This window comes from Poecilia latipinna, unplaced genomic scaffold, assembly GCF_001443285.1.
Source record: "Poecilia latipinna isolate Pla-1442-1.1 unplaced genomic scaffold, P_latipinna-1.0 Scaffold520, whole genome shotgun sequence".
Lineage (NCBI taxonomy): Eukaryota > Metazoa > Chordata > Actinopteri > Cyprinodontiformes > Poeciliidae > Poecilia > Poecilia latipinna.
The window spans coordinates 150249-161820 of NW_015113136.1; the positions used below are offsets into that span (position 1 = coordinate 150249).

The window sequence follows — 11572 nt, forward strand, 5'->3', positions numbered from 1 at the left end:
TTTTAGTCTAGTAATTACAGTAGAAGTGTACAGAGACAACGATGACCCCAGAAAGCCACCCTGATTCTAGGAAAGGGTTCTTGTAGAAACGCGGCTTGTCTGCTTCATAGCAATACGCTCTTCCCCATAACCCAGTTCAGTTTTTTATACCTAGAACATTATAAAAGATTTTCAATGGAGTCTTACCCTAAAGCTGGTTGAGAGAGATTATTAGTATTTTCCCATTGAATCAGGCAGATCAGATGTTCTGCAACAGCATGGTTTACGCTGAAGTCTAATAAATTCTGCCTGTTTCCCAGCGTTGCCTTTTCCGTACCGCATTTTGTACATACCGAGCACGGGCTTGAGAACATTTTTTTTTTTACTTTTTAATATTAAAAAACATATTCTGTTTTGTTTCGGTTAAGACAATCTGAGCTGCAAACAACAACCATCCCTGGAGCTCTAAACTGACTAATGAGTGGATAAATCTCCAACTGTGTTTGCATGTCCCCACGTTCATTAGTGTTCTAAGAATACCCTCAACACATGCCTCAAAAAGCCTTTCACACACACACACACACACACACACACACACACACACACACACACACACACACACTGTATGTTGCTGGAAATATTTTTTGAAGAACCCAAATGAAAGCCAGGCTGCATCACAATCAGGTGGTTTGTCGCTACTAGTACACGACAAGTAACGGGACAGAACGGAGACGGGTAGCGCGTTTACGTCACGCAGAACCTGTTCAGAACTACGAAGCAAACGTTGTTTTTGAGTCCAAACAAACCAAAAAATAAAAGAAATCAGCGTTTCTCCTGTAAACTTAGCACCTGAGCTGCCGTCGTCGCTTCAGTGGGGTAATTTGCATTTCAACGGGAGGGCGAACTAACGTGATTGTCCGCCGCAGTAAGGGAGCGGAGCGTGTATTTGGGTTAGAACGGATAATCCACTCACCCCTAAAGAGGATTGGAGAATCTCACAGGCTTTGATGAGTGGTGAGCTGGTGTTTTATAGCACATCGCAAGAACACAACATGTTTGTGTTCCAGGCCAGGGGGGGAGGGGGGGAGGGAAGACCGCTACATCACTGAAAGCTTTATGGGTAATTGTTATTGTACAGGGACAAGGAGACGGCGGAGGAAGGAGCGTTTGGAAGGATGAGCACGTGTCTCCGCTCTTTATCTCGCTACGGATCCTTGGATTTGGAGAGATGATGTGATAACTGAGTAAAGGCCACAGCGGTGCTAATGAGCCCCTTCTAATCTCTGTGATCATTCCTGACAAAATAACAAGAAAATGGCAAATTAGAAAAGGTTTTTGCTGTTTATGCATAAAGAGAGGAACATGTTTTTTTTTTTTTACATCTCAGGATGTGTTGGATCCATATTTGGTTTGTCCTGCTGAGTAGCAGAGATAGTTTTTGAAAAATCTTGTTTTTTTTACCCTGTTTTTTTGATTCCAGTCACATGGCAGCAGTTTTTGGTTTTATTTCGCTTGGTTACGAAATAAATACTTTAAATATGTTTTTCCAACCAAATTAGGACTATTTTGTACCGCTGAATCCAAAAATAACATCCACATCAGGTCAGGTTTTTGTTTTATTTGATTTAGAAAAATCTGATCTGACTAAATTGGTTACATTTTTTGTGACATTATCAGTTCATTTTCTCATCCAAAGCAGGTTTTAGGGGGAAAAATTGTTTTCTAACAGAATGTATTAATTAAATATTGCAGACTTGGATTTCTGTAAATTGTATAATAAACACTGATAAGGGTAAGCAGATGTGAATTGAACATTACGTCTTCATCTCCTGGTCATCACTCATTGAAACTGGTCCAGACGTAAGAACAAGTTGTGCATTTTGATGTTCATGTTGCTCCATAGCTCAGAAAGTTGACCTGACTGAACAAAACCAACTTGATTTTTGTATTCAGCTCATCAAAATTACTCTAAAGCAGCTAAAAAAAAAACTCAGACAATTTTTTTTGGCTGTTGACCAGTATAGTTATTTTAAAATATGGACACTATTAAAAACAATAACATAGAGGCCAAATTCGGACATAATTGTTATTGCCTCTTTGCTAGAAAGCACAACAACCCGCTTAGTGTGTCTTTTCATATCCGACTCTGTTTATCCCCTTTATAGGTTCATAACACTGAAAATATAAGCTGAAGAAGTTAATAATTCATAGGGGATGGGTAAAATGTTGTTGGCTGATGTACTGGTAGAGGAATGGAGATGTAGTAGTTTTATGAATTTTCTTTTTTGTTTACTGAAAAGAAAATATGCTCCAATGTACTACTGCTGGAGTCAAAACTACTATCAAAGAACCTGCAGCACATGTTTTTACGTTTTAAAATCTGAATCGGTCAAAATTGGAAAAGTCAGACTGCAAAGAAAAAACAGAAATCTAAATCAGCCAACTAGATGAAATCGCTGTTAAAACGTTTTTATGGGGCGGTGAAAGTTTATTTATGTTGTTAGGTCAATAAAAAAAAAAGATTTGAAAAGCAGTTTATACCAGAGGTCCAGTTTATTTTTTTTTTTTTACACATGTGTCAAACTCGGGGCCCTGGGGCCAAATCTGGCCCACCACAAGTTTTTATGTGGCCGTCTGTAGTTTAGAGTTGAAGCAATGACAATTGTGTGCTTGAATATTAAGCACACAATCAAATCAAAGTTGTTTTTCATAAATTATATCAATGTGTAAAAATGTTGACTGACATGTTAATCAAACATGGAGACGGCTTTTATTTGTACAGTTTGGTTAATGGGTAGTTTTATCAATACATTGTCTGTTGATGACATTGGCGATCTTTTATACAACCCAAAATGAAAAGGAGATATTACACAAAAACAATAATATCTCAGATTTGTTTTATTACCTCCACATCTTCACATACCAACACTTTAAATTATTGAGGTAGTTTGTTAATATATTTACAAAGCTGCTTCTGATTATGCAAAATGTGACAAAAGCACAACAAATTTTAGCATTTTAGTCGCCCTGCTTGCCAAAAAAAAGTCATATTTGTACATGATTACCCAGACTAAGGAAATAATACTTTTGCAAACATTGTAAGGTTGTGTAGGAACCCTGGACATAATGGATTTTGCTATGAGACGCAACAAAAATTCAGTCAGGTATTCAATTTTAAATCTTCTCCGACAGTGACTCGGCTAAAACGTCTTCCCTCTCTTTGCCTGTCCGTTCAAATATCGATCTATTGGGCCGCATCACTTCATTAAGTGGCATGTCACTGTTGGTAGTTATCAATTTACTTAAAGAGCGATCGAGTCTCACACACAGGCACACACACATGCAGCATGTCGTGAAGTCGAGTGCGGAGTGAAAGCGATCGATAGGCACTTCAGCTTTGTGTAATGTTATATCTGACTGGACGCCCCGACTTGTGGCTACAATTGAGATATAGGACCGTGTTTTTAGGTGAAATGATTTTCCCCGTGCGACGTGGACAGAGAGCATGACCTGCTCAGACAGCTCTGTAATGGAGACAAAACGCTGCTTCTGGTGACGTGGCGCCCACTGGGTGCCCCACGGTTCCAACTCTGCTCCAACGGCTCCAAAGCTCACATTCTTCTTCCTTTTTATTTATTTATTTTTTTGCGACACTTAAGTAATCTCTTGTCATTTTGCCTCATTTTTACGTAACCTTTCATCTTTGGATGCAGGAGGGAAAAAGTGCAGCACTACTTTTTTTTAAATTAATTTTTTAAATTCTCGTCTGAGCTACCGGTGAAGCAGAGCCTGGGTCGGATCCAGCTCATTAAAACCGAGTTAATGTTTGCGCTGATGTCTCCGCAGAGACAGCCGGAGAGACAAGGCAGAGTTTTTCCTGCCCCTTGATGAAGCCTTTATGGCTTACAGATGGAGGGAAATTCTCCCAACAACACAACGCAACACAACACCCCGCCGACCTGCAGGGAAACTCTCCAGTCGCACACAAACATTCGCAGTTTCGCGTTGTTACAGTGTAAAGCCTTTTATGGACGAGCGAGCGTTGATATGAGCGCGGGAGATACAGTGTGTGTGGCGGAGTGATGTTGGCATCTGGAGCTGAAGAATTAGATTTGTTGCTCTGAGTAACAACAAACAAACCCATTTCTGTTCCACATTCAGATTCAATGTCGGCTCCTCCTCACCAGCGGCTGTTTTCTTGCGTTTGCACTCGTTTGACTGTCAGCGACGCTCTTTCTCGGTGCCACTGAGAAAGGTTCGTCTGCATGCGGTTACAAATAGGAAGCAACCGGGAGCGCAGTTCTCTCTCAGTAGCTTGTTGAAGTGACTTCCGTGGGAGGTCTCCACAGAGATGCGATCTGGATTCAATGTCAAAGTACAAAAAAAAAAGAAAGAAAGAAAGAAAGAAAGAAAGAAAGAAAGAAAGAAAAGTTGTCCCATTTTGGTGTACAGGTTGTGTGTTGTTTGAGTGATAAGGTCAGATAAGTAGTCTTTGTGAGAGGGCGCCTGGAGGAAATGCTCGCATCTCTGTTCATAATCTGACCTTTTCGATAAATGCTCGCAGAAATCAGTTCGTTTTCACTCCGACTGCCTCCACATGAGGTTCAGTGTGCGGATACGCCGCCACGCATCGTCAGGTCTCACTGCTCCATCCACATGCAGCGCCCTGTAAGAGGAGTCCTCCTCTGACTTTTTCATGTTTTGATAAGCCGCAAAATCCATTGAGTTTTAATTGGATGTCAGACAAACACGGTTTAACAAATCTGTGTGCTCCAGTTAGCGATTAACGGATCGCTAAATTCATCACGTTTAATCTGACAAACTACTACTGTAGTTAAACGTGGTAGTCGCAGCATTTTGATATTGGGACGCCCTTTAGAGGTAAATGTTCACCTTCCAGCAGCACGACGACCCTAAACATACAGCTACATGTACAATGAAATGGCTTCATCGAAGGTGTTAGAATGGCTTAGTCAAAGCCCGGGTCTAAAAAAAAACCCCAACTATAAACAAAACTTTTCACAACTTCTCCATCTGATATATAAAGTAACAGTCTTACTGTAGCCTGGAGTCAACGAGTCGTTCTCTCCTCCTGTTTGCAGGTGTAAAGGCGCCTCCCACTATGGACTCTCCGCAGACAGGAAGCGCCGCTCGCAGGAGGGCGAGTGCACAGACAGCACGTCGGAGCTCACCGTCGCCACGCTGCCCAGCGACGGCCCCGCCTCCGCCGCCGTGGCGCTGCTCTCAGACGAACCCGGCCTGGTCAACCCGGCGTTCGACCCCAGCATGGAGGACAACAGCCAGTCAGGCAGCATGACCAGCCTGGCCGCTCGCAGCAGCTCCAAGAAGAGTGAGTGGGAGAAAAGGGTGTGTGTGTGTGTGTGTGTGTGTGTGTGTGTGTGTGTGTGTGTGTGTGATTCATCTGCTTACCCAGACAGAGCGTGTTACAAATGTATTAGTCCACACTGAGATGTTGGACCTGAAAACTTCAGTGTTTTTTTGTTATTGTGGATTTTTGTGTGATTGATCAACAGCTTTGAAGTTCAAAGGAAAGAATAGATGTTTTTTTTATTTTGTTTTTTTTTTTCTTTCAAACTAAAACCTGAACAGTGTTCATGCAGCTGCAAGTTTCTATCAGCTCTGAAACATTTAGAGGCAAAAAATGTTGAATATTTAAACGACTCAAGCTAAGACATTAATTTTTAAGTTTCAAGAATGGAGGCTTGCACTTTGACTGGGCCATTTTAACACCTACATGTATTACTATCCTGATTTACCACGTACATACTTCCTTCATCCCATCAACTTTGACCATCTTCCGTGCTGAGCTAAAGCCTCCCTAGCATGATGCAACCACTTCCGTGCTCAGAATGACACGGTGCTAGTGTTTGAATTTGAATATGTATTGAAATATATAGATAAAATGAAAGAAAAATGATAAAACATACAGATTTCCACTCCTTTGTGTTGATCCATCACATAAAAAAATCCCAATGAAATACATTAAAGTTTGTGTCTGTGAGATGACAAAGTGTGTAAACGGCTCAAAGGAAGTTAATATTTCTAATATTTCTGCCTGGTACTGTACCGACTCAAAAGCAGACGGCAGTAATCTTCAATCTAACATGTATTTACTGCTGCGGTTTACCCAGCCACTCATTCGCTCCCAAATACAATTGTTCTTTCTAATGCCCTCTGATAGAAATCCTATTAACCAATTAGCTCCCCTGCTCTTTTGGGTTTTTTTTCTCTCTTCACAAATCCATAAAAAATTCCATTTGAGGAAACGAGCAGAGAAACAAAGAGAGAAAGTCACACAGAGAGAGGAAGTCACTGAAAGGGCAGGAACACTGCGCTGTAAAGGAGAACGGTAATGAGAGGCGGGTTAAAAATAGCCGGCACGAGCGTGTGATAACGTGTGGTGACGCGATCGAAGCACTCCCTCCATTTTTTTTTTTTTTTTTACCCTCCACCTGTGTTACCGGGAGGCGGTCGTGAGAGTTCCTCCCTGCTGTCCTAACGTAAGAGCCGGGGACGCCAAATGACGCTGCAGCAGCACTTTAAGCTGGGCCAGCTGAGCACCCCACCACCATCGCCGCCATCTCCACGAGCGCTGCAACTGCTGAACAAGCTGTCAGCTCCAGCAGCCGCTGGCGCTTTTTAAAGAATAATGCGGCTGTCAGAAGCCCTCGCGTCTCTCTGGGGCCGCAGAGGGAGGGAGCGGCGCTGCGGAGCCTCCACTCCTGGAGCAGCTGGAGCTGGGCCAGCGGCTCTGTCTACCTCCACTCTCCAAATCAAAGTCTTTCTGCGATGCTCCGAGTTGGACATAGTTGCTCCAGTCCATATTGTATTACATCACAGTTGCTGTTGTGTAACTGTGTAGCTATGCCTGGTACTCAGACAGGCTTTATTAATTTAAGACCCACAAAAGTCAAACAAGCTCCTCCACTTGGCAAAAAAAGAGCAGCGTTTGTTGAAACTGCAAAAGCTTCACAGCATATGTAGCTGGATGAAAATTAAAGGGGCGGTATTATGTAAAATTAGCCTTTTTTGGAGCTTTACATTATGATATAATGTTATTTCCTCATCAAAAATATACCTGGAGCGTTGCTGCAGTTCTTTCATGCATGTTTGAGAAATCCTTGAATCACCCGTGGCAACCAATCGCAGGCGCCTAAGCGCTTCATCTCACAAAGCTCCTCCTATTTCCAGAAAGCTCCACCCATTCATACAAAGCTCCGCCTACTGCTGAACTATTTCTCAGTCCATCGCTCTGAAGAACATTTGTAAACGGCTTAAAGGAGAAAGGTTGTTGTGATGACTTGCTGAAGCAGAGACAGAGTGGGAGTTTCTTAAAGAGACAGAGGCCCAAAATTGCTAAATTTTTTAAGGCATGTTTGAGTTATACATGCTCAAACATGCATAGCAACTGAAGTTCATAATTACTGTATTGTGCTATAACATGGTTCTACGTGCATGGAAAACACGTAATACTACCCCTTTAAAAAGCAAATATCTTCCACAGCTGCATTTGTTGATTAGTCATCTTAAATTCACTGTGTGGAAAAATCACAATACCCAAAATGATTCCTGTGGCGTCCAATATTAGGTAAGCTTTTCTGTTTCCAGTGGCATGCATTCACACTCTGCATGCCAATAACGTACTTGGAGAGTTGGATGGACTTTTGCCTGTTTGATGACACCGACGGACGGATATGGATGGATTAATAAAAACTCTGAAGGTAACAGATGGTTGGGGAGAGGAGGGAGGCTGTTTTGATGCTGGGGGGAAAAAAAGAAAAAAAAAAAAGAATATCACATGAAACTGTTGATTAATCATTTCAAATACCCTGCAGCCACAGTAGCACCATTCATTTTAATATCCCAGGCCAGTTTTAACTTTAGTCGGGCGTTTGTTGTTCACCAAAACAAACTGGAAATACCAACAGTCCTCGGGTCTTGTGCGGGATCCAACTGCTGATATTAGCAGCAGGAGTGGGGCAGGAGTGGGGCGTGTTTTTCCTGCCACTCAGAGCTTAGAAAGAACAGCTGGTGCTGCGAACACCAGGATTCAACTCTGTCGACAGGCCTGTCAAACCGGGTTCAGGGTCTCAAACTTGGTTTGCTTTGGGAAAAGCACAAGAATGAAAAAAAAAAAATCTATTATGACATGTCCTTCTGTTTTTTTTTTTTTTTCTTTTTCATGGTGCCGGTTTGTCCTGGAAATCATCTATGGCCACACATACAAGAGTTTCTCAATATGTTAGGATGCCATTGAAAATGTCATTTATTACAGAAATTGGGTTAAAACATTTCAATATATAGAGTTTGGTTTGACACAGAGACGTTTTTTAAGCATTTTTTGATTAAAAAAAAAGTGTTAAAAATCTGTTTTTTAGAAAGTTAGGGTCTTACATAAATTAAATCCTAATCATAATTTTATGACTTGCCAGTTGCTGCATTGTGCCAAATAAACTACATTTTGGCTCTTTGTTAGCTGTAAGCCATAATCATCAAAAATAGAAACAGAAATCAGCACTTGAAATTAAATAAATTAACATTTGAATCATTTTATAATTCATTGAAATGCACCTGCAGACCAGCCTGTACAGTTGGAAGCGCTTGTGTTCAACAGGAAGTCTGTAAGATTAAAAGGAAATAGTACCAAACTTGCTCTTTTCTCTCATTTACACAGCTAACCAAACACAAACTCAAGCATTTATGTCCCTTTCTAGAAAGTTTTGAAAGGATCAGTTCTGCAAATCTCATTTTAGAAAATACAGAGATGGATGAGGCTCACAGCCTTACTTTCCTGTAGACAAAATCAATACGACCCTTTTCTCTCGGGGCATCAATAGAGCAGTGAAACTATGTATTTATGGAGGTTTTTTCTCTGTGAAGTCCTACAGTCACTGCTCTAAAAGTCATGCATACTTTCCTGACCTGCTTCAGACCGGTATTTCAGCTCCTCTGCAGAACTTGTCAGAACATGTTCAGACAGGAGAACTCTGATTGGAGCCACAGTCAGACGTGTCCAGGCATGTTTGCAAGTCCTTTATAAAGACCCTGTCTACTCTTCCCCCCTCTTTTCTTCTTTTTTGCAGTCAGAAACTTTGACCGCTCCTCAGTGAGGAGCCGCTCCTTCAGGAGACTGAACCGGGCGTTCAGCGTTCTGCGGAGGACCAAGAGCGGCACTGCGGTCAGCAACGAGACCTCCGAGGAGCGGGACAATGCCAGGAATTCCAGCGTGCCGCCGGAAGGTATGGAGCAGAAACTTTTTTTATTTTTTTTTATTTTTAAATCATGATTCCTAAAAAAAAAAAAAAAAGGGGCCACTGGAGAGAGTTCCAGAGGGAGCAGGAAGTGCATGTGGCTCCAAATGTTTATATTTGCCATGTTCAATCAGCTGTGTGAGGAATGGTGACATGGCTTTGGGGCTTGGGTGCAACAGCAGAAGCATATGTTTCTTGAATAATTCAGCCACACGTTGCATAAAGGCCTCTGGTGCATCACCACAGAGGGATCAGAGCAGAGAGTGGCAGCCTGAGGCATTTTGCATAGTGATGGTATAGCCGAGGTCACTGGAGATGACGGGCCTCTCCACCTTCTGCTGTTCTTTTCCATCATCCGCCTCTTCGCCAGCATCCTCGCCAGCTGCGTTTCCGTCACAAACGTAGGCAGCAAAACTTTGCCGGTACTCCGCCAATGTCGCAGGGAACACCATGTGGCAATCGTGGCGTTTCCGTTAAATAAGAAACGCAATTAAAATCACACGTGAATAAGTTTGTTCACTCGACGAGTCGTCAGAAAACATAGTCCTATGTCTTTTCCGTCAGTATTTTTTTTTCTTTTTGTTAATTGGCGATAAGAATAGAATATAGACTACACTGAAAATAAAATATACATTATAAATGATACATCGCCACCAAAATATGGGAGAAATAAGGGGAAATAATTGCAAGCTTAAAGGCAATGTTCTGAAGGTTCGATAAAGAGTAAAAGATAAAAAAGAAGTTTTGTTTTCTCTAGTAACAACAAAATATCAAAAAGTCTAACTTAGAAAACTTACAGTTTCAAATGTATTCAATTTAGACCTCAGCTTTTGAATAAAGTAAAGGAATGCAAAAGTGGTCATACGGATAAATAAATATTTTTAGATGATTATCGATTTAAAGTATAAAAAGGCAAATTCAGAAAAAAATAAAATAAAAAGAGGCGCGATAATAAAGAAAAGTAGTGCAAGAGGTTATTTCATATAGCAACATCTGGTTATTGATCACATGACTTGTGTGATGCAATAAAAGTATTTCTAACGCAATTTTGCAAAACATAATAATTTTGATAGAGTCGAATAACCACCTTATTATATTAGTGCAGAAACTTTGAAACGCTCGAAAAACGTGTTTTGTTTTGTTTTTTTAAGAATCATCCTGTTTCTATTAACCAAATTTATTTTCGTAATTCTAATCTGCGCAATTTTAAAGTCAATGGAAACGCAGCTGGTGACCCTGCATCCCGTCATCCACCCCTCCACACCTTCTGACTGGAATCATCCTTGTAAAAGTAGCGAAGCGGGGCAGGCCACGCTCATGACACGCACATCTATAACCCTTCACACTGAAAAGAAAACAATATACAACGCAATATCCACAGCTCAGGCGTTTTCATGACAAAGTGGAAGAAATGCAGTCAACCGTAATGGAGCGTTATGTAGAGTTAGAGGTGCGGCGCGGCGGGACCTGGAGAAGTAATATGGCATCACGCAAGAATGATGAATGACAAACGACTCGGGAGTAGATGATTCTCAAAGGCCATCGCCGAGGACGCTGAGGATGGATTAAATATTCATTGAATGCTCCAGGAGAGAGATGCAGAAACGCAAGAGTGAAGTAGAGAAAGATTCGGTAAAAGATGGATCCAGATTTTGTTTAAAAAAAAAAAGGATATAAAAGTGTAAATAATTGCACTAAAATGTCCCCGTGCAAGCTGTAGAAATAATGAGATGGAGTGAGAAACTCAAACAGTGTGCGCTGGTGAGAAAGAAAGAGGTTACATAAGAGCTCCAGGGTCCCAGTGAGAGTGCTCTGCACCCCTGGAGCAATCTGCTGTGATAAAGACAAAATATTGACTCTGGAAAGGAGAAAGTGCAGCGCTGAGTGGAACGAACCGCCAAGGCTACTCCACTGGAGACGGAGACGGTCCACTGAGGGATACGAGGAGAGAGACATTTTTCAAATAAGATGAGGAATATGTCTCTGTTAGTGATTGGGCGAAGCCTCTGGCCAGAAGAGCGACCACAAAGACTCAAGGTTAGGATGCAGGGGAAAAGAAAGAGCCAGAGGGAGGAGGCAAGTACATCTTCCAGATACATGCTGACTTTCCATCAATGTGTGTTGGAGTTGGTCATTACCATGGTTACAGCAGAAGATTATCTTTTTAGAAATTATTGGATGTTTTCACATTTTGCCATGTTACAACCACAAACTTGAATGTATTTGATAGGGATTGTAGGTTATAAATCTATGGAGTTAAATTGGGGCCATGAAGTTTGTTCTAAAGTAAAAAAAAAAAATTGAAACTGCAAAAAAAAAAA

General features: G+C 41.4%; 1 protein-coding gene across 2 annotated transcripts in view; it reads left to right on the top strand.

Moving 5' to 3' along the window:
- Positions 1 to 11572, top strand: part of lnx1 (ligand of numb-protein X 1) — a 51564-nt gene that overhangs the window by 25905 nt on the left and 14087 nt on the right. For both annotated transcript variants that reach the window (XM_015040628.1, XM_015040629.1), the window contains 2 exons: positions 5082 to 5329; positions 9084 to 9239. In XM_015040628.1, the coding sequence (XP_014896114.1) occupies positions 5082 to 5329; positions 9084 to 9239 (404 nt within the window). The remainder of the gene's footprint in view (positions 1 to 5081; positions 5330 to 9083; positions 9240 to 11572) is intronic.